The sequence below is a fragment of the Mesoplodon bidens genome, assembly GCF_964165515.1.
Source record: "Mesoplodon bidens genome assembly, chromosome: 10".
Lineage (NCBI taxonomy): Eukaryota > Metazoa > Chordata > Mammalia > Artiodactyla > Ziphiidae > Mesoplodon > Mesoplodon bidens.
The window spans coordinates 13545486-13569467 of NC_138172.1; the positions used below are offsets into that span (position 1 = coordinate 13545486).

The window sequence follows — 23982 nt, forward strand, 5'->3', positions numbered from 1 at the left end:
TAAAAATTTCAAATTTTGCTCTTTTAAAATTGCCATACAAAATAAGCTGAAGATTATGTTCCCTAGTCTCTTAAAAAAAACTCCGCAACATTTTAAAACCCTTAGCTCCTCTGAGGCCCACTTAACGCTTTGCTTCTTCTAAGGAAATGAATGGAGCCCAGGCGCATACTGTGCACACTAATGCAACATGCAAACATAAAGAATTACATGGGGCTTGGCCTCTGAGAAGATGATTGGCAGAGTTCATCTCAATTGTCATGCTGAGTCTTTAAGAGCAATTTTCAAATGTTAGGAGAATGGCTAAATCAGCATTTTAATAAAGCCACAATGCCAGAGCATGATGAGTTTATGTTAATAATAGATGCATATTCCAGATGAATCTCTTGGAAGATATATCTGAAAAATATTTGCCTACTTAAGATTTGTTAAATGAATGTAAATCAAGAATCATAATATGTCTTCAAAGACATTCGATTTTCTGATTTAATTTTAATTCCAGGCTTAGGCAAATGAAAAAATCAAACCAGGCCTAATTAATAAAATCAGGAATGTTTGGATGTTTGAATTTTGCAAACTGGTGCCACATTTATTATGTCTTTAATCCTTACAACACACTGGGGAGATTTAAAGGACAAAGATAAATTCCATTTGGCTGGCATAATGCTGTGTGAGGATTTGAGAGTTATACTGGGAACCGAGATATGGAGGAGAAGAGCATGAAATCTCGGTGAGAGAAAGTAGAGGAATAAGTTGGAAGTGGAGGGACTGCTTCCTGAGGAAGGTGGTCAGTTGTCTAATCAACAGAGTGAGAAAATTAGAACCTAGCCAGGAAGATGTCAGTATCCAAAGGCGTCTGATATGGTAGGCAGGGCCTGGTAACTAGACTACCTGGAAGTTGCAGTACTCAGAATCCAAAGGATAGTGTGTTATGGTTTGAGGTTTGGAGCTGGATTAAAATGGAACCTGCATGTACCTTTGGGTGAAACATGAAGGCAAAGAGCTAAACTGTCTGGACTGCAGTGGAATGGGTTGGTATTTGGAGCTAATATGGATGCCCCTGAAAATCTAAAGTTATATGAAATTGGTAAGCAGTTTGGGGCAGGCATGGGAATAAGGCATGGAGAGGGGAATTAGGCACTCCTGCCTTATTCATTATACATTCTTGACTAGCATGTAGATGTCTTGAAGATTATTCTGGGCATAAAGGATGCTCATTTTAGCAGAGCAAGATTAGTTGTGGCCCAGTGACCTGTCAGCATAGTTTGGACTAATTAAGAAACTGGTGAGCCGGATTCTGAAGGTGACATCTTGATGCCGGAAGCTGAGTATGTGTGGGGAGATAGAAAAAGAATAGGGCTCAGAGAAGTTACATAATTGGCTCAAGTAAGTTAACAGCAGCACTAGGATTAGAATGTGGGTGTCCTAGTTCCATGCTTTTACCTCTGTCCTACAGCAAAGACAAAATATCCAGCTGAAATAACCATGCTGTGGGAGGGCGTGATTGATTTTTTTAAGACTATAATATTCATGATATGTCTAGATCAAATCAAATTTCTGGGCCCCTGGAGATGTTTGCAAATCGAAAGGTTTTGCTGGGACAAGACCTACTTGATTTTGTAGGGCAGACACACAAGTTTTCCACCCTGGCTACATATTCGAATCACCTGGAGTGCTTTCAAAACTATGAATGATGTCAAAGGAACCAATCTCAAAAAAAAATCAGATTGAATTGATATGGGATGGCACCCAAAGAACTAATGCACACAGAGTACAAAAAAGTAGTTGTATGGTTGTCTCCTGACTATAAAAAAAAATGGGGCACATTCTACGCAAAGGTAACTACTAGACCTGCCATTGATTAACGTGTGACCTCACTTAATCTCTTTGCTTTTACTTTCTTATCTATGAAACACGTCCTTATTTCTTATAGGATTATTGTAAGCATCCAAAGATAATATAAAGTAAACTAAAGATTATAAACACCATAAGGGACTCTACAGATGCTGTTATAAGGTCCCTGAGTCTGCGGCCGTGCGAATGGGATCTAAGTTTAACGGGGATGTGTTCAGCGTAAAAGCATCCAACGACGACAATTATAGCTAGTTTCTCTATAACTCATAACAACGAAAATAATCTCAGAATCAGAATCATGTGGGTTTCTGTTTTTATACTCTAGGAAGGCATACTTTCTCTAACAACGACATAGTAAGAGCTGTCCGAATGTAAAATGCTACTTCTTCATGTGAATACCTGAGAAAATGCCAGCCTTTTCTTAGTTGTTCACCTCTCTTAACAACAATGACAAAAATATAGGAAAGCCTGAAGTGATTACATTTTATTTTAAATTCTTTTAAATATGAATTGGACATAAAAAACGTTTAACACTTCTGCTTGGCTTTGATGTGGAAATCAAAGTACTCCACCTCAGCAGCGTGAACCTGGGCTGGTTTTGTAGAAGGTGATCAAAGTGGGCGCATCTTCAATCTGGTTCTGCCTCAATCTGTTCCAGTCAACTGGAACAACAGTTTTGGGGACCCTGCCCTGGGTTTATGGAATCAGAATATCCGTGGGCAAAGGCCAGGCACCTGTGGCTCTAACATGCTGCCCTGGTGATGCTCCCGCTTCTTGGACACCTCTAGCCAGAGGTGCGGAGTGTGGGGGGAGCATAGGTGAAGCTCAGGGCTTTTCAAACTTTAATGTGCACATGAATCACTTGGAGATCCTGTTAAAGTTTGAATTCTGATACAGTAGGCCCTGTGTGGCACCCAACACTCTGTCTTTTTAACAGTCTTCCAGGTGAGGTAGATACTTCAGGTCCAAGGACCACATTTTGAGTAGCAAGGATCTGGGTGACATATAAAAGGAAGGTGGAAATGAAAACATCCCTTGGTGAACAGTTCATGAGGATTTCACTGGTGAATAAGCTGTCATGTTTTAGTAAGCTAGGAGGAAGAATCTCAAAGTACCTCACTTCTGTTCCTATTTAATGAGTGGTTGAAGAGCACGAATTCCTGCTGCCAAATGACCCTGGAGTTGATGGAAAGCATGGTGAAAATTCTAGATCTCAAAATACTCTGTTTCTAATCTAAAGAAGCATCATAGACAACCAGAGCCCCATCATCCATAGTGATTTCTATTTTTTGGTGTCTGTGTTAAAGATTTAGTAGTACAATCTATGAGACGACATCACATCTGAATTTGTACCTATTAACCAAGAAATGACAAAGACGCTATGCATGGTGATTGGTAGAGCACTGGAAATACGTGCTGACGGACATGCTTTTCAAAGTAGATTAATTGCTGCTCATTTCTATGTTATCCTAAGAAGGTCTGACACTGCACAGCTTTTGAAATAGGACATGCAGCATCCCTTACAATGGATTTCATGCCATTACCCAGTATCCCACTGATACAATAAAAGGCTGACTCATTTCCTTTCCTCTTCATGATCTGTTACAATAGAAACTGGGATACCATATGCTGGGTTTAAAATGCTCAGTATGTCCAGCGGCTCTTGGCGATGCTGCCAGCTTTAAGGTGATTACAGCCTGGAGAAGCAATGAGCAAATCACTGCCGGACAGTTTGCATTGGAGGGTTTTGAGTAACTGGGGAGATTTCATCAGATAATCATTGACTCCACTGCCCCAAACTGATGGATGTCTGTGATGCTCTCTTATAACCTTCAATACCCACCTTGTTTTCTTGCAAATTTCCTTGCCTTGCCTGCCTTGCCTACAGTATTACTGAGCTCACAGTTTCTAATAGAGCCCATAATGAGAATATTTATTTCCTTGTCTTTCACCATCAAGACTGTCAGGAATGTCAGCACAACTCAGGGAACTGGATTTCAGAGCTGCTGACTGCTGCCAGTGGAGACAAGCAAATTTCAGTAGATGTCTACAGAAATTTTTAATATATTTCTGAGTGGGAAGGGGAAAGTATTCAGGTTCATTCATTGTGGAGCAGCACAACAGTGCTTCTTGTGTTTTGCCTTTCCCAAAGATATCATTATACCAGGGAGTAGTGGGGTATTTTTTTCTCAATATGCTGTAAGATTAATTTTCAGAGTTGCTGCCATGTTATGAAAGATTAATGCTGTGAAGGTAGCCTGCAGGAGAAATTAGCAAAATCTTCCTTTCTTATTTGATCAAATTTCATAATAAGAAGAGAACTGTTAATGTGAGTGAACATCACTTTAACCTAAATAGATGTCCAGTTAATTGCTCTCCGCATATAAAGGACAGGACTTCAATAATGCACATATAGTTTATAAATACGTTTAGTTTTTATTCAGCAATTATTATGTAATGATAGAACTAAAAGGGATCTGAGAGATTTCTTTTAATCTCTTCATTTGAGATAAGTAGAGATAGAGAATGTGAACATAGTAGCCCAATATCAAACAATGATTTGAAATAGAGCCAGGACCAGAATTCACGTCCTGGACTCCAAATTGAATGCTTCTGATACTAACTTGGCAAGAAAATTAAGTCCTAAAGAATAAACCCATTTCTCAGAAGACAAACTCCTGAAATCTAATCTGGATTCTCTGCCAGTCTCAAACACCAGAAACCCTAACAATTCCATCCCTCCATCCAGACTTGGAGGGGTGCCTGCCTCTTCCACCTGCTTATCTATTCACCGTGCTTGAAATGCAAGCCATGTAGCTGTTTTACTAATTGTTATTTCCTGCTAAAAACTTAGCTGGGGCATTAGGTGAGAAGGAAAAGTTAAAACTTCTGAAGACAGGACAAAAATAAAATGGTGCTTTCAAATTCTCAGTTTAAAATATTTTCTTTTTCCATCATATGTAAAGTCAAATGGAAAATTAAGGTAATAACAAGGAGAGCAGGTATCAAACTAAATTTTAGCCAGAGTGACCACAAATGGAGTTTATCAATCTTGTCAGCACAAACTGTAGTGAAATCCTAATAAATATCACTAACTATTAAACCTCCAACCTACCGAACTCTGTATGTGCAGAGTCACCTTACAGTCATCATTAGTCCTTTCTGCAGACACTGCAAACTGCCTACACATCATCTCTCCGCATTCTCCCTTATTATCAAAATTATGATGTTTTAGGGCCATTACATATCTGTAGAAAATACTTGATTTTTGTGTCTCTTTTGCCACTGGAGTGATCAATGAAATGTACATAAAAGTCTTTGGGCAAAGCAAACCTTCCATAATACAAAAGCAACTCGAAATGAATAGACTTCTGACATTTGCCCTGCCCTCTTCCCATTTCTACCTTTCTGCACTGCACATTTGGTGCCTTAGCCATGCCCCATGTTTAGGACTTCAGAGAAGGATCAAAGAAAGGGCTTGGGTCCTGGGAGATGTCCCCCCAAAAGTGGTGTCAGCTTTAGACCACATACCTTTGGAAGTCTCGTGTGTGAGAACAACACAAACCCAAGTCCACTGAAGCCAGTGTTATCTGGGTTTTCAGGGACTTGCAATCAAATGCATTCCTAACTGATCTAGTCATTATGCGTCCTTACAAAGTCATCTTGGATTCTGTGGTCAAGGGACTTTGGTTCTGGGTCTGATCCCTTCCCAGACCAACAATGAGATGAAGTGAAGCAAGGCCATCTTTTAATACGATCAAGTTGGAAGAAGTGCTGGCGGTTTTACCTACGTGGCTTTACCAAGCAACAGGATTCTGATTTTGATTGACTCAGGTATCTTTCCCCTTGAGCCAGGTAGACAGCAGGGGGATGGAACATTTGTACAATCTGATATTTTCCTATCCTAACTATGGGAGGCACTGACGATGCTTCCTCGACACAGAGGGACTTTGGGAATCTCTACAAGTGACACTGTCCCCCCTGCTAATGCCAAGAGGGTGAACAATCAGCAAGAAAAATAGCAGCCAGTGACGTGCACATTTCGGTGCAGAGTTACCTCCAGAATGGGCTGGTGGGCCGCACAGCAGTACCATCCCCTGACCTTGGCGGACAGACACGGTGCTTCTCGTTCTTGTTTTAAAGTTTTCAAGATCTGTTGGGAGAAATAAAGGAAAAGGAGTTTAAAATTTAAAGTCCTAAGACATTATGGAAGACTAATACTACTTCAAAAGAGGATAGTCTTCTGCTGAAAAATAGCCTTTACAGCACCCAGATCAGGGAAATTCAACTTGACTCTCTTCTTGCATGATATTGTCCCATCCTCCATGACTCTATATCTATACTGTAAGGTAGCTACTTGCCACATGTGCTTATTTAAGTTAAAAACAGTTACAATCAAATAAAATGTATGAATTCAGTTCCTTAGTCACACTAGCTGCATCTTAAGTGCTCAAGAGCCACACGTAGCTACTGGTTTCCATACTGGACAGCAGAGAGAGAGAGAGAACATTTACATCAGTGCAGAAAGTTTTATTGATTAGCACATGTCTGGATGGAGTAAGTGACCTCTCCAACTCTATCTGTAATTAAATATCATTATCAGGATGTAAATTCTTGTTTTTTGATAGTCAACTGTTTACTTCACAAACAGTTCCATTATATGCAATTATGTTTGTTACTCTATATATACCTAGAATATGACTATCTCTGTCTACACACACACACGCTACATACAATGTGTAAACAGACATACATACACAATTGTTTTATAAAGTTCCTGTGTATTTTTAAATACTTATAAGGTACTGTCCAAGGTTCTGTTTGGAATAAAGTTCCCCCTTCTCAAGGAGGTCAAATCTGGTTAGAAAGATAAGACATTACAAGCCCAAAGATCACAGTTGGAGTCAGTAAATACACAGTTGCCAATAAAAATGAGTTAATATAAGAAATATGTCTAATAAAGTGACAGACATATTATTGTTCAAAAAGATTTTTCTTTCATCCTTCCAAATGCAAATCCTCTCAGCAATGATTGTTTTAAGTGCTATTTCATTTTTTGTTGTCTGAAACATTTGATGTAATAACCTGTTACCAGATTTGAGGATTATTCTAAGCCAAGTATGTTCTGTAGGGTTGCAAGCCCTGTAACTGTGCACATCAGAGTTCAGTAACATTTACTGACTATTTCCTCCATTTTGGCCATTTTGGTAAGTATTTTATGGTGATTATTTCAAGCGATCCTGACAACAATTATATGAGTTAAGTACCATTAATATCCTCATTTTACAGACTAGAAAAGAGAGGCACTATAACATTTGTTAAAGGGTACAACATCAGGGAGTAATGGAGCTAGGAAATAAACCTGGACAGCATTGCTGCAGTTATAAAATGGAATGTTTCCACACTCAGGCTTGGTTTCAGGGAGTGTTCACAGGGTTAAAAATAATTTATACAGCGAGCTAATCCCCTTGTGCTATGTGGCTGCTTCCCACTAGCTGTCTATTTTACATTTGGTAGTGTGTATAAGCTCGGTGCTATGTGACCACCTAGAGGGGTGGGATAGGGAGGGTGGGAGGGAGATGCAAGAGGGAGGAGATATGGGGATATATGTATATGTATAGCTGATTCACTTTGTTTTACAGCAGAAACTAACACACCACTGTAAAGCAATTATACTCCAATAGAGATGTTAAAGAAATAATCTAGGGCTTCCCTGGTGGCGCAGTGGTTGAGAGTCCGCCTGCTGATGCAGGGGACACGGGTTCGTGCCCCGGTCCGGGAGGATCCCACATGCCGCGGAGCGGCTGGGCCCGTGAGCCATGGCTACTGAGCCTGCGCGTCCGGAGCCTGTGCTCCGCAACAGGAGAGGCCACAACAGTGGGAGGCCCGTGTACTGCAAAAAAAAAAAAAAAAAAAAAAAGAAATAATCTATACACATACATGTCTTCATTACCAGCTTCTTCTAGAATTAGGCAAATTTAAGCTAATATATTATTGCTTTTATTAATTAAAACATATACAAATTTGGCTGCCAGCTCAGGATACAGACATGAAAAGAAAGCTTCTGCCCTGTAGGGACTCAAGAGTTTGGTGGGCAGGACTGACAGGTAACACCTAATCAGGGGAATCCAAAGACTGCTGAAGTTGAGGTGTGCAGAGCGACACCTTGAGGACCCACACGTACTTAGTGCAAAACAAGACATGACTACAATTTAAGTTTTGATGTAATAAAATTCCTTTTATTATATTTCTGATGTAATAAAATTCCTTTTATTCCATGAGTACCAGGTGAGGCTAGGACGTGGTTTTTTCTTCTCTTTAAGGAAATGGTTTGAGAAGCCTTCGAAAATGATTAAACTAGAGATTTAAAAAACTTCATTATGGCATTAATACTGTAAACCATTATCCCTAAAAATGATACTGAATCATTCTAAATTGTCGCTTCTGCATAGAGGTTCTTAAAATAAGTTATCTAAGTTTTGGCAAAGACATCTCATCCAATCTCCAGAGTTGCATGAAAAATTAAGAACTGATGGATAATAGAGATCAAGTCTTATCCAGGCAAAATCCACCTTGATTCTGACTAGAGAAAGAGCATGAGGAAATGGGAAAGAAAATGAGAAATATATGCAATGATTTTTTAACTTGTCCTTATTGAGTTTTAAAAACTGCATTCCTGTTTATTTCCCTATAGTTTATGAGTCCATGCAGTTCCACAGGATTTGGACAGTTAGAAAAATTGCATTTATCTGGTATTTGAGATAATATTTCGATAAGATTCTTAGCAGTTAAGTGAAATAGATTCCAGATGGTAAACCCTACCTACATAGTGAATGGAAATATTGCATTTGGGCAGATCTGAGTTTGAAAATCATCTCTGCCATGTATTATGCAAGGTTTAATTTTCTCATAAATAACACGAGATGTAATTAAATATAATTTATTTTGAAATAAGAATGATGGGAAAAGATTAAATGAGGTAATATTTAAAAAGCACAAAGTCTTTCCTGCTACAAGTTCGGTGCTTACTATATGTTTGTTCTGTTCACTGAGGAATAATGTAATCCAGTGGCAAATCATACCCCTATTATTCCATTTAAGAAAGGGTTTTGAATAGCAAATGTACTCTAGAGAGAGGTGAAGAGGCTGGTCAAAGGCCACCATATTTATGCACATGTTTAAGAAAAGATTGCATGTCCATTATTGGTCTTTTCAGATGTAATTATCCATTCAGATCCTAATTGCTAGCAGCATGATAATTTTCCAAATTAAAGAACTATGTGTGTGTGAATGGGTATTTTTTTGAAACTTGGACATGGCCAGGCCTTTCCCAGAAATATTCTCATATATATTATCTTATTTAGGGTCATTTTATCTCCAAGGACTTGGTACTACGTAATGATCAGTAGCAACAGGCATTCCAAGTTAGAATACATTATAGATAATGTTATGTCATCATGACCGTAGCACTCATAGCAATAATTGGATCTACTTGCAAAATGTATTGAGTTCATACCATGTGCTAACAAATTTTCACACAGATCTCATTTAATTCCATTATAGTTTTAATTCCCAATTTTCAGGTGATGTAACTGAATTTCAGAACCTTCTTCACACACTGAGAAAGTGGCCAGAAGAATACAAACTCATCTGCCTCTCTCCAAACCCACCACTATCAAGTACCAGAATCTATAATTTCCCCACTGACTTAGTGAAGCCAGTGAAAAAGGGCATTCAAACTGGTTACTTCACATCCTAGGGACCAAAAAAAAAAGTTTGTTTGAATGAATTTTATGTTCTTCAGTGAATATGTAAGAAAGTCCACATTTCAATGCACAATGCGATGAGTCGGTACATTTGATTCCAAATTTTCTATTCCTTTGCTTTTCCTTGCGGGTGATCACTTGATGGGGGATTTTAAACATCAGGTGCAAAGGATGGACTGGAACAAGGAGAAAACAATCAGAAACCACCGTAATGAAAAGCAGGATTGGGCCTCCCTGGTGGCGCAGTGGTTGGGAGTCCGCCTGCCGATGCAGGGGACACGGGTTCGTGCCTCAGTGTGGGAAGATCCCACATGCCGCGGAGCGGCTGGGCCCGTGAGCCATGGCCGCTGAGCCTGCGCGTCCGGAGCCTGTGCTCCGCAACGGGAGAGGCCACAACAGTGAGAGGCCCGCGTAGTGCAAAAAAAAAACAACACCAAAAAAAAAAGAAAAGCAGGATTGCTGCATTTTTAGGGAGGTAGCTGAACCATGACACTTGGGTAGTATTCCCTTTAGCTCCGTGCAGCTAGTTACTAAAGGTAGTTGGATAAATGATAGTTACTAAAGGTATCTGAATAAATGATGTACTCGTATGACAAGGAATTAATATCCATGTACTGTGGTTTCTCAAAACATTTTTTGCAGCTTTGTATATGGTTCATTGAAAAGTGACTTGTAGACTTTTTAATAAAATGAGTGACCATACATTAGGGTGTTGACTTCATTCATCAGCATTTTATATAAATTTTTCCAGAAATCATGGGCTAAAAAATGCAGTTTTGTGGCAGATGTGTTTTCCTATCATGTTTTTCTGTGAAAACAACTGTCCTTTATTCTTCTGTAGAATACAATATTAGCACTTTATTTTTACATGAGGTTTTAAAAAATACACTATTACAGTACTTGGAATGTGTAGCTCATTGAGAGCTTAGAGGAAGTGCTTTAGCAGCTAAATTCCTTGAGGAGTAAAAGTGTACAAAGGTCTTAAAGCTGCAACATGAGATAAATAATAAAAGCCTTAATATAGGAAAACATTTGGAATTCAGGCCACAGAGTAAATCAGAGAGTGAGGGGGAAAAATCTCCAGATATTTACTGTCTGGAAAGTTATTAAATGTTTAGAGCTGGGGATGAGGTAGTCTACAAAAAATACCTGGATGGGTTGAAAGAAAACAAAATCGAGGGTCCAAGATATTTTTTGAGAAGTAATAACAGTAAATAAGAAAGGGTAACTTTCTTGTCCATCATTAAGGGACTGCCCATCACACTTATGAACAGGAAGAGTTAAAGCCATCCACGGGGTGGAGCCCGAGAAGAAGAGCATAAGAAATTCAGCTTTAAAATGGCCAGGAAAGGTTAATGAGATAGTAACATACATCATGCTTTGTCAAGAATCCACAGAGGGGCAGGAGAAGAGGAAAGAGGAAAAGTGATACAGTAAACCATGCAAGTAATGCACATATTTTTAATGCATGTATTATTTACTACAAGTTAAAAAAAATACCTATTCACTTTTTTCCTGACTTGGGTAGACCTAGATTCTATTAATTCTCACAGGGTGACTTTAGAACAAGAAATTGTCAGTGACAGTTGCCTTTGTTACTGCTTCCTTCAATTTTGAAAGAAGCAATCAATAAAAAAATCAATATCAGCTTGGAAAAATGGTCAAGTGATATATTTGTTATGAATATGCTTTCCATAATGATGATTGCACTATTTATTTTAAAAAGAGGTATTTGGGGGGCATAACTTTAAAAACCAGTTATCATGCAGCATATCTAAAATTATGTCTTGACTCTGCCATTTGCTCCTTGAGTGTGTACATATGTGGATCTGCATGGCTTCTTGGATTCTAGGGACTCAGAGTGACAATAAGTCTAACTTTACAAAAACCTTATGAGTTGCAAAGTCACATTTTTGACATTCTTTCCACACAAGAAGGAAGAAATCATGAGGGAGACTGGTATGGCTGACGGGTTTTTCCTGTGAGAGTGTATACAGCAAGAGGAAGAATTATTTAATGGTTTAGCACACTGGCTCTGGAGTCAGAAGGACCTGAGCACAAACTCGGTACTCTCACTCTTTAGCTGTATGATGTGGGTGAGTACTCTCCTTGAACTTCAGTTTCTTCATTTCTAATATCAGAAAAATAATTCCTATCTCATACGGCTCTTTAGAGATTAAGATCATGAATATAAAGCACTTAACACAATGACTGGCCCAAAGTCAGTAGTCTGTAGATGCTAGCACTATCATGATCATTTCTGAGCACCACAGGAAAGTCTACAGAAAGTGACTCACTGGGGCAAAGCTAGTGATTCCAAACTTCCACCAGATAAAGTAACAGTAGAGTAGTCAGGTCAATCCCACTGTGGCAAAATAAGCTGATAAGACTTAAAACATCTCTTCTTTTGCTGGTCTTAACTGTGTTTTCAAGTCTAGACTGGTGCTAAAGTAAGCCAGATACCTTATCCTTTGCAGTGCATGGAGTGTACTCTTCATGTGACTTAAAATTAAGATATACTCACATATACTGAGTTCAGATAATTTTCCTTAAGAAATTCCTATGATGGTATATTCTGAGCAGGTATAACTTTTTTTTTTTTTTTTTTTTTTTGCGGTACGCGGGCCTCTCACTGTTGTGGCCTCTCCCGTTGCGGAGCACAGGCTCCGGACGCGCAAGCTCAGTGGCCATGGCTCACGGGCCCAGCCTCTCCGCGGCATGTGGGATCTTCCCGGACCGGAGCACGAACCCACGTCCCCTGCATCGGCAGGCGGACTCTGAACCACTGCGCCACCAGGGAAGCCCAGGTATTACTTTTTAATGTTAAGGTGGGAAATATCATTTTCATAAAACAGTAAAAACTGATGTTTGTATATCTTTATAAAGGATACAAAATATTGTTATTTTAACAGAGAAATAAAAGACGAAACATACTATTTACTGATTATATAAATTTACTCGTTGCACTTAAAATTTGAGGAGTTTATACTGTATACCAGATGTAAATAGAATGGATATAAATGGAACTGGAAAATATATATATATATACATTATATGTTTGTCTTGCTTTTCCTGTCATTAATTTTTCCATCTGTTTAGCGAAACTTTAGCAAATAATTTTTGAGTTCCTCTTTTCCTCCAAGTATTGGTGTCAGCCATTTTATCTCTCCAACAACTAAGTAAAACAAAACAATCAAAAACCTATGGATATGCTCAAGATCTGACATTAAATATCCCAATTTGTTGGCAGTTTAAAGGAAGGGACCAAAATCTGATTCTAGGTAGCTGTTTGACTTTGAAAAGAAAAGCCAATCTCTTTCCTGGAGATCTTTGTATAGATAACAAAGGACCTTATCAATATTCCTAAATTAATGTACACACACTTTACAAATGACTCAGTTATAAAAATTGTTTATGACTTTCTTCTTTCATAGCCTAATGCTACTGCTATCGACATCCCTATGAAAATCCTTAGAGCACTTGTTTCAAAGTGGAAAAGGAAGAACTCATGGGAGCTCTCCCAGGTGCTGATTCTGACCCTCACAATGTTTTCCCTGTGTCTGAATTTTTCCTCAACCTCTTTAGTCATATCAGATGAAAGTCTATAATTTAGGGATTACTTTGGAATTATAGAAATGCCATTTTAAACCCATATATGGCTGCAAATGCATTACCTTGCTATGAGTCACTTACAGTGAAGAATTGATTAATTCAGAGATTGTTTCCTCTTAAATAAATAAGAGCAGTATGGATTCTTTGAACGTGAGTTTTGATTAACCAAAAAAGAAACAAAGAAAATGTAATCTATGGAGTAATAAGGAAGGCAACGTAGGGCTGAGAAAGCTCAAGAAAGGAATAATGACTTAAAAATACTATTAAATTTGATTTTCTTCACAGGTGTTTCTTACTGAAAGAGTTATGTACCAACAAAACTATCTATAAACAATACTAGTTTCTCACTCAAAATTCTTTACCTTATTTTTTTGTAGAAGAGCTGAAAAGGAAAAAGAAAATATATATATAGGATGAGAAAGGTGTGTGCAGATTGCCAAAGACAAATTTGTCTGGGGTCAGCAATTCCGCATTTAGCAAGAGGTTACTCTCCTCTTTCTCTTCCTGCACCACATTACTACATCACTTTTTCTTTCCAGTAACAAAACCTAGGCAAGACCTGAAAATAGCATAATGAAGGTTACCTGTTAAGGAGGCTTCTGTGGGCTGATTTGGAAATTTAATCACTTTTGTAAATATTAACTCTTTGGGAGAAATGTAAGGCCAGTTTCAACTAACTTATGTAAAGAACACAATTTCTCACTTTCCATGCATTCATTCATTAAATCCTCACAACAACTCTATGATGTAAGTATTATTACTGATTCCACCTTATAGAAAGAAAAAAAATCCATATCCAAGATCACAGTCCTAGTATAAGGAAGAGTGTGGATTAGACCCCAGCTCTTCTTTGACCCACAAGTCCATGTATTTAGCCTCTATTCTATACTGAGTTAAATACCAGGAATGAAACAACACATGTTGATATTCTGGTTGACTATTTGAGACTCATATTTTTTTTACCCCTCTGCTATTATTTTCTTGACTTTACAAGAAAATAAAGGTTGCTTTGCTGCCCTTTTCCCTGTAAGTGTACCACTTTCCTGATAGCTGTTTTTATTTCTGATTTCAGATTTTTTTCTTTCCTCATTGCTTTGACATACTCTATTTCACCTAGACCTTCATGCTATTTAAGAAGCCAAAGAACAACCCAGTTTCAGATGTTTGAGTTTCCCTGCATGTTCCATAAAAGTGTGCACCTACCAGACTCATGAGGTTACTGTGATTAGTACAATCTTCCATCATAAATACTGTTGTTCTCCTTTGGAGACAGGTGCCCTAAAACACAAGCTATTATTACCAGCATTTTTCTCTACAGGAGCACATCTCCTTTTGCATATCATCCTGACTCAGGAGTGTTAATGGTTAGGCATCTGCATTCTCTATCTTTGGTTTCATACTTACACAACACAAAGAGAAACAAAAGTTTCAGAAAACCATTTGGCCTAGAAAATTTTAGAACAAAATATGGACTCTTTGCTGAGCTCTACAATAGCCCTTAGGGATCTGATCCTTGCCCAGGTCCCCAGTCTCATCGCCCGTTAGGTTCCCCCTTACTTATTTATACTGTAACAACCATGTTTTGCTTTCTGTTCTTCAAACACCTTAAGGCTAATCCTGTTTCAGGACCTTTGAACTTACTGTTCTCTTTGCTTGGAATGCTCTTTACCCATCTTTTAGCTTATCATGCTCATTCTTTGGGATTCAACTCAAATGTCACCTCCTCAGAGTAGCCTTCGCTGAGTTTTAATCTGAAGTAGCCCACCATGCAGCTCCGGTTACTATCTATCACATAACCTCTTTATTATGTCTTTCATAGTGATCATCACCAACATCTGCGATTACTTTGTTCATTTATATAATATTTGGTTTATTGTTCCTTCCCCCTCGCCCCACCCCAAAATGAAGGCTTAATAGAGGCAGGAATCTTTTCAGTCTTTATCAGGCTATATATAGCACAGTGCCCAAAACATGTCTAATACATATGATGTGCTTAGTTACTATTTGCTGAACACTATTCCCTTTCCTGCTTCACACACTGAGGTGGTGGTCAGGGGACTTGCTGGAGTAGGGTGAACCTTCTTGTAATATTTGTCCATATGACACACTGTCTTCCAGCATCTTGGCTATGATGGACCTTTGTGTGCTCAATGACCAGGGATGTTCTAAAAGATAACTTTAAGAAAAGGTCTTTAATCAACTGCACCAAGCCACCTACAATGCCTTAAAATGAAATTTAAAATGAAAGCTTAGAGGCACACTAAGATTGGAATGCAAGCAGCATATGAGACAAATGCATTGCTTGGCAAAAGAAACACTCTCTCACCCACTGACACCTGCCCCAGGGAACATTTGAGATGAGGAAAACATGAAAGGACATCATGCAAATTGCACAGGCTTGTTGCTCTTTGTAATCAGGGCTGTTATCAGCTAGTCAGGGAAATATCCTATAATTATCTGTTCTTCACCTAGTGTGAGAGTTCTACAACTTGATAGACTTATGATCATTACAGTTTTGATGGAAAGAAATGTGAATCTTCATTTCGAACTTTTACTTCATAGGCTTTTTTTCTCCCCTCTGAAAATTAAAATCAGAAAGTTGTCATTCATTGCCCAAGGCTTCCTAAGAAATGGGCGACCCTAGTGGGCAAGTCAGATATATTCAAGTAACATTAGAATAAATATTCTCTGAAGAAATGCTGAAAAGGCACTGCATCAAGAGGACATCGTAAAGCTGCTAATCTACAGGAAAAACTTTGGGGATGTATTACTGGATGGAGATATATGGGCCACAGATCATGATAAAAACCCAGAGACCACAACTCTACCAGCCAAACGATTTGTCATGAAAAACCTTGCTTTAAAGTGAAGGGAAATTGCTTCATCTCTGACTTTTTCAGTCCATTTCTTTTCTTTTGTTAAGCTTTCAGGGGTACAAGCCTGAGTAATGAGATGGCTACCGAATTTGCCTAACACTTAATGGCAGTGGATACAATCTCTGAAGGAAGAGGGGCAATTTCTCACTCCTTGATCATATATAAAATTAGGTAGATGTTCGTATAGTTAAACTGGCTCTTAATTCTATCCAAAAAAGTAGGCATTTTCCCCAAGCAGCTTGGGAGGAAATTACTCTGATGGTTAACTTTAAAGGGAGACGCAAACTTTACTAGTATTTCCCGACACCAATGCTCTGCAGAACTTTTGCTTTAAAAGCAAGTAGAAGACTCCTCACTATGTACTCAGTTGTGGATTTCTGAACTAATAAAATAGGGATTGGTGACTCATAACGAAAAATGCCAGTCATGCTTAAATTCATTGCTCCTAAGAAATTGGACATGTTCTGCCATACAGCTATTTGGGGGAAATCAAAGCTTTTGGAAGTAACAGGTTTGTTTAACCACTGGCTCATAGAGGGCTATTTCTTTTCTCTTTTCCTTCCCCTTCTCAGAGTATAAAACATTTCTTGGGACACTGGATGCTGAATTAGCTGTATACTGGTTAAAATTTTTTAAGGGCATAAAAAATGCTGTATATGGATGAAATTCCCGGATGAAGAGCAGCTGTTATTTATGTTGAATTTAAGTTGCTTCGGCAACTCCAACCATATATTTTTATCTCATTTAATTACAGTTTTGAAAATAAAACCATCATCAAATATACATGCAAGCCATGTGTTTATTCATCATCTATTTAGACTTTGCTATGGGGGCTGTTTCACCGTTCCCTTCACAGAGAGAAATCAGAGATAAGGCTGCACTGTGGTAAAACTGCCAGTTTTTGGAAATGTCATCACTCAAGCACCTTGCTTTTAAATACACCCTGAGAACAAATAGAGATTCATTCAATACCTACAATAGGCCTCCAATGAGCATCTATTATATGCCAGCCACATTTTAGGCACTGGGGTTACATCATTGAAAAATAAAACAAAACAGATCTCTCCCCTTAAAGAAGGTAAAGTGGGTGAAAGGACCATAAACAAAATAAATAAATCATGCACAGCATCTTTGAGGGTGATAAGTGCTATAAAAAATAAGTTAGGGAAACAGGATTGGGAACTGGCATAAAAACTATAAAAGAGGAAGATAATATAAAAGTAGGATCTTGCTACTTTCCATCCCACTTCCAAATGTGGAGAAATAAATCACTCTCTCTCTGCCGACTCAGCTCCTGGCGCCCACGGAGGCTGCAGAGAAGGGCAAAAAGTAGTGTCAAGCGACACAGCTGTCCTGATTTAGTTTTGTACTTTCTTATTTATAACTGAAGTTGAAGTTTCCTTAGTTCAGGTAACACTTGAGGAAACTAATAAATAAGTATTTTCATCTCCCATCTAAAAGTTTCAAAGAGTGCTAACTTCTTGGTAACTGAGGAAGTGAGAGAAACAACTGAGCAGGCATACTAAAATATACACTGATTTCCTAAGGGAAGACAATTACCAAACCAGTATTGTGATAACTTATGCTCTGCTTTAGATACAGTTACTGTTTTCTGCCTCAGAAATCTTACAAAGCTAGAAAATTTTAGAGGTGGGAAGATATTACTGTCCGTCTTAGTCTGTTCAGGCTGCTATAACAAATATGCCATAGATGGGGTGTCTTATACAACAGACAGTTATTTCTCACAGTTCTTAAGACTGAGAAATCCAAGACGAAGGTGCTGGCAGACCTGGTGTCTAGTGAGGAATTTCTTATAGGTTTGCAGATGGCCGTCTTCTCACTGTGTCCTCACATGATAGAAAGCAAAGAGAGAGGTAACTCTTCGTGTCTCTTCTCATAAGAGAATTGACCCATTCAAGAGGGCTCCACCCTCATGACCTAATTACCTCCCAAAGGCTCCACCTCTTTATAACAGCACTTTGCCAGGGGGTGACGGTTAGAATTTCAACATATGAATTTTGGGGGAGACGCAAACATTCAGTCCATAACAGCATCCTTTCTTCAATCTGAACTCCCTCCCTTGCCCCCCTCCCTTCTTTCCTTATCTCCATCAACATAATTTATGGTACCATGTGTGGTGGATGCTGTGGAGAATATTATGGTAAGTTGAACATGATGCCTGACCTCAAGAGGTTTCCAATTTCGATTAGATAGGCACATAAAGAACTCTACTGCAAGGTACAAAGGAAGTAGTCAATTCTGTAGAGCTGTAGAGAGAAAGAGCTATGGGAGTTGATAAGAAGTACTTTTTGCTGGGGTGATTCATCCAGTCAGCATTTCAGCTGCACAAATGATGGACCCAAGTATATGGATCCTGGATCTGGGTTTTAATTTAAGTCAGTGCCCAGGACCTGTTTCCTCTCCATCTCTATCTCAGCCCTGCTCATTCTCGCCACTTTCTCTCCTACAGATCAAAGCTCACAGACAGCACAGGGCACTGCCTCACTCCTACTCAAGGTGTGACTGGATTCTTATGAGAACTGTAGCATCAAGTATGTCCAGGTCAGTTGCTCAAACCCATCAAACCTAGACTCTGTCAACCATTGAGACTACTGGTTTTCACAGGAGACAAGCTCATATGCAGCTCTAGCCTTATCTTCAGAGCACTGACGTGCCATCTTTCCATCTTCACAACATCACTCCTGAGGTCATTTTCCAGCTCAACATCTCTGGGTATATCTCTGCCTCACAACTTTAAGGCTAGGGTTTTGAGAATATTTCAGCACAATCCCCACTGTCACAAGACACTCTACAGCAACTTTACAACCTCACTGTGGCACCTGGATTTCCACAGACTTCTTTAAACATTGTAGATGAAGCCTACATCTGTGTATAAGGATGTTACACAGCACAGCAAGTGACAGACCCATTTTTAAATGTCCCTAAAGTGTGTGTGTGTGTGTGTGTGTGTGTGTGTAGTTGGGTGATCTAGTGAAGGTATTACAGATCACTGCTGAGGCATCCTGGGACTTAAGTGATGATGCAATGCTCACATCCTTCTTGCTCAGTTGGAAGTTTGGTACTAATTCAGAGGTGGCTCTGCGTTGCAGTAATAGTAATAGTAATGACAGCTAAGATTTATTGAGTGCTTACTATGTACCAGGTACTATTTTAAGCACCTTTCAGGTATTAACTCATTTAATCTTCTCAACAATACCATGAAATAGGTACTATTTATTCCCTTTTATCTATGAGGAAATGGAGGCAAAGAAAGTGAAATCATTTGTTCAGTTTCACACTGATAATAAATAATAATGCCAGCATTCTAAACCCAGGCTTGGGATAACCTGATAACCAGATAACCTGATGTTCTTCTTTATTTTGAATTTTTGTCAATCTGGTATATAAATGGCAATCCATGATTTCTCATTTGCATTTCTTCAGTTACTAATAAAGCTGTTTGGTTTTTTTTCATGTTTATGGGCCACCCACATTATACCATTCTTAAACTGCCAGTTCATGTCTTTTACCTAGTCATCTAGTGGACTTGTACGTACTCTTACTGATTCATTGCTGTTCTTTACATATTTGGGACCTTCTGTTTGTCAGTTTTATATATATATATATATATATATATAAATATATAAATATATATATATATATTTTTTTGCGGTACATGAGCCTCTCACTGTTGTGGCCTCTCCCATTGCAGAGCACAGGCTCCGGACGTGCAGGCTCGGCGGCCATGGCTCACGGGCCCAGCCACTCCGCGGCATGTGGGATCCTCCTGGACCGGGGCACGAACCCGTGTCCCCTACATCGCCAGACAGACTCTCAACCACTGCACCACCAGGGAAGCCATGTCAGTTATATTTTTATAATTATCTTCTCCTAGTACATGACTTTCTTCCCCACTCTCTTTCTATTATTTCTGATGAATGGAAGTCTTCTGAATGTATCAGTCTTTGCTTTAAGCCTCACATTCTTAGTTTCTTACCTAAGAATCTCTTCCTTATCCCAAAGTCATAAGGATATTCTCTGCTATTTTGTTTTCTAAAAAGATTAAAGTTTTGTCATTATCATTTAAGTTCTTGTACTCAATCACAGCACAACACTATCAGGTATCAACAGGCAGTTCTCAGCACTGATGGAACTATGTCCTATAAAATTGCTGCAAACACTTATTTAGTGAATACCGTACTGTTGTTCTGAAGGGAATTACAGGGTCAGGTTTCTATGAGTCTCTGCTCATAACATTTTCATCCACCGATCAACACATAACCTTGTATTATGTGTGTTTATATTTAAATACACCTTTTAAATATATAATGTTGATTCACTAACATTAACTCAATGCCAACAGCACTGTAACTTATGCCTGAATAAAGCTTACCTAACACACGTATTTTCTCTGTAAGGCACAGCACGGCCTTCTCTAGCTTAGGAACACTAGACAGTACTAAAGTACTACACTTTGGGCTATTTTAAACAGCAAAATCACCAACAAAGAGAATAAAAATGCAAAAAAAAAGGCACTAAAAAGACTGCAAAAAGAACACTGTTTAATTAATGCACAGAAATCTCTTGCTTTCCTATACATTAATGATGAAAAATCTGAAAGAGAAGTTAAGGAAACACTCCCATTTACCACTGCAACAAAAAGAATAAAATATCTAGGAATAAACCTACCTAAGGGGACAAAAGGCCTGTATGCATAAAACTGTAAGACACTGATGAAAGAAATTAAAGATGATACAAACAGATGGAGAGATATACCATGTTCTTGGATTGGAAGAATCAACACTGTGAAAATGACTATACTACCCAAAGCAATCTACAGATTCAATGCAATCCCTATCAAACTACCAATGACATTTTTCACAGAACTAGAACAAAAAAATTTCACAATTTGCATAGAAACACAAAAGACCCCGAATAGCCAAAGCAATATTGAGAAAGAAAAACGGAGGTGCAGGAATCAGGCTCCCTGATTCAGACTATACTACAAAGCTACAGTAATCAAGATAGGATGGTACTGGCACAAAAAAAGAAATATAGATCAATGGAACAGGATAGAAAGCCCAGAGATAAACCCACGCACATAAGGTCACCTTATTTTACATAAAGGAGGCAAGAATATACAGTGGAGAAAAAACAGCCTCTTCAATAAGTGGTGCTGGGAAAACTGGACAGCTACATGTAAAACAATGAAATTAGAATGCTCCCTAACACCATACACAATAATAAACTCAAAATGGATTAGAGACCTAAATGTGAGACCAGACACTATAAAAATCTTAGAGGAAAACATAGGAAGAACACTCTTTGACATAAATCACAGCAAGATCCTTTTTGACCCACCTCCTAGAGACATGGAAATAAAAACAAAAGTAAACAAATAGGACCTAATGAAACTCAAAAGCTTTTGCAAAGCAAAGGAAACCATAAATAAGATGAAAAGACAACCCTCAGAATGGGAGAAAATATTTGCAAATGAAGCAACTGACAAAGGATTAATCTCCAAAATTTACAAGCAGCTCATGCAGCTCAATATCAAAAAAACAAACAACCCAATCCAAAAATGGGCCGAAGACCTAAATAGACATTTCTCCAAAGAAGATATACAGATTGCCAACAAACACATGAAAGGATGCTCCACATCATTAATCATTAGAGAAATGCAAATCAAAACTGCAAGGAGATATCACCTCATACCTGTCAGAATGGCCATCATTAAAAAATCTACAAACAATAAATGCTGGAGAGGGTGTGGAGAAAAGGGAACCCTCTTGCACTGTTGCTGGGAATGTAAATTGATACAGGCACGAAGGAGAACAGTATGGAGGTTCCTTAAAAAACTAAAAATCGAACTACCATACGACCCAGCAATCCCACTCCTGGGCATATACCCTGAGAAAACCATAATTCAAAAAGAGTCTTGTACCACAATGTTCATTGCAGCACTATCTACAATAGCCAGGACATGGAAGCAACCTAAGTGTCCATCGACAGATGAATGGATAAAGAAGATGTGGCACATGTATACAATGGAATATTACTCAGCCATAAAAAGAAACAAAATTGAGTTACTTGTAGTGAAGTGGATGGACCTAGAGTCTGTCATACAGAGTGAAGTAAGTCAGAAAGAGAAAAACAAATGCTAACACATATATATGGAATCTAAAAAAAAAAAAAAAGAATTGTCATGAAGAACCTAGGGGCAGGACAGGAATAAAGACGCAGACCTACTAGAGAATGGACTTGAGGACTTGGGGAGGGGGAAGGGTAAGCTGGGACAAATTGAGAGAGTGGCATGGACTTATATACACTACCAAATGTAAAATTGATAGCTAGTGGGAAGCCGCCGCATAGCACAGGGAGATCAGCTGGGTGCTTTGTGACCACCTAGAGGGGTGGGATAGGGAGGGTGGGAGGGAGGGAGATGCAAGACGGAAGAGATATGGGGATATATGTATATGTATAGCTGATTCACTTTGTTATAAAGCAGAAATTAACACACCATTGTAAAAAAAAATTATACTCCTATAAAGATGTTTAAAAAAAAAAGAACACTGTTTATAGTATGAGAGCTGAACCAAGAAGGCAAAGAGTCATCTTGTTCTATCTCAGCAGGAAAAGGGTGTGTAGGGTGACTCAGTATTTTGCTGCTCTGCACCTGTCCATGAATGACCATGAATGACCGCAGGCTGGATACTTTGTAGGCACTCGATAAATGTAATAGTAAAATACTTAGTATCTTACACAGAGTTTAGACATGGGTGATACCAGACATTTTATGCTCTTAGGCCATGTTTCAGGTAATATAATAATTATGAAGAAGACGATGACGACGATGATGATAGAAATAATTTAGCGATGATGACAATCATAACATTAAAACTATTAGATGTTGTAGTTATAATAAAAGTAGCAGCAACAGGACCAATGATGATGTTTCCTTATATTTTTATAGCACTCTAAAAAATGCTTTATTTTTGTTGAGCTTTCTTGAATTTGGGACCACATTAATTCTGAAAGGCACCTGAACTCATATATGCAAATGAATATAGTCCTTTAACATGGAGTGCTTGGGATGTGCATATTTTTTTCCTCTAATTTTTTTATCATAGTAAAATATATGTAACATAGAACTTCCCTTCTTAAATATTTTTAAGTATACAGTCCAGTGGTACTAAATACATTCACAGTATTGTGCAACCACCATCTCCGTCTATCTCCAGAGCTCTTTTCATCTTGTTAAGCTGAAACTCTACCCGTTAAACAATAACCTCCTGTTCCTCCTCCCACCAGCCTCTGGCAACTGCCATTCTACCTTCCGTCTCTATAAATTTGTATAGTACTTATTTTTAACAAGTAAACAAAAATCAACATTTTTACTTATAATAACTCATTGGATCATTAAAACATCTCTCTAAAGTAGGAGGCGACAGCATTAAGTATTAACTGTACTGCACAGAAGACATTTGAAATTCAGAAAAGTTAAGAGAGTTGCTCAAAGTTAAACCTCTAATAAATGAATGATACAGTCATTTCCAGATATTGGCTACTGTAACAAATGCTGCAGTGAACATGGAAGTGCAGGTATGTCTTTCAGGTCCTATGTTCATTTCTTAAGTATCATTCAACAGCTGCATGGATAAAGAAGATGTAAGACATATACATATATACAGGTATATGTATATTATATTTATATAAAATAGAATATTATCCAATTTATGAGACAAAAGGAAATCCTGACATTTGTGACAAAGTGGATGGACCTTGGAGCATTATGCTAAGTGAGATAGGTCAGGCAGAGAAAGACAAATTGTGTATAATATCACTGACATGTGGAATCTAAAAAAGCCAAATTCATA

General features: G+C 38.4%; 1 protein-coding gene across 7 annotated transcripts in view; it reads right to left on the minus strand.

Annotated features, from left to right (window-relative positions):
- The window catches only part of CNTN4 (contactin 4), a 560752-nt gene that overhangs the window by 232330 nt on the left and 304440 nt on the right, over positions 1-23982 (minus strand). For all 7 annotated transcript variants that reach the window (XM_081245077.1, XM_081245074.1, XM_081245075.1 and 4 more), the window contains one exon: positions 5909-6004. In XM_081245077.1, the coding sequence (XP_081101203.1) occupies positions 5909-6004 (96 nt within the window). The remainder of the gene's footprint in view (positions 1-5908; positions 6005-23982) is intronic.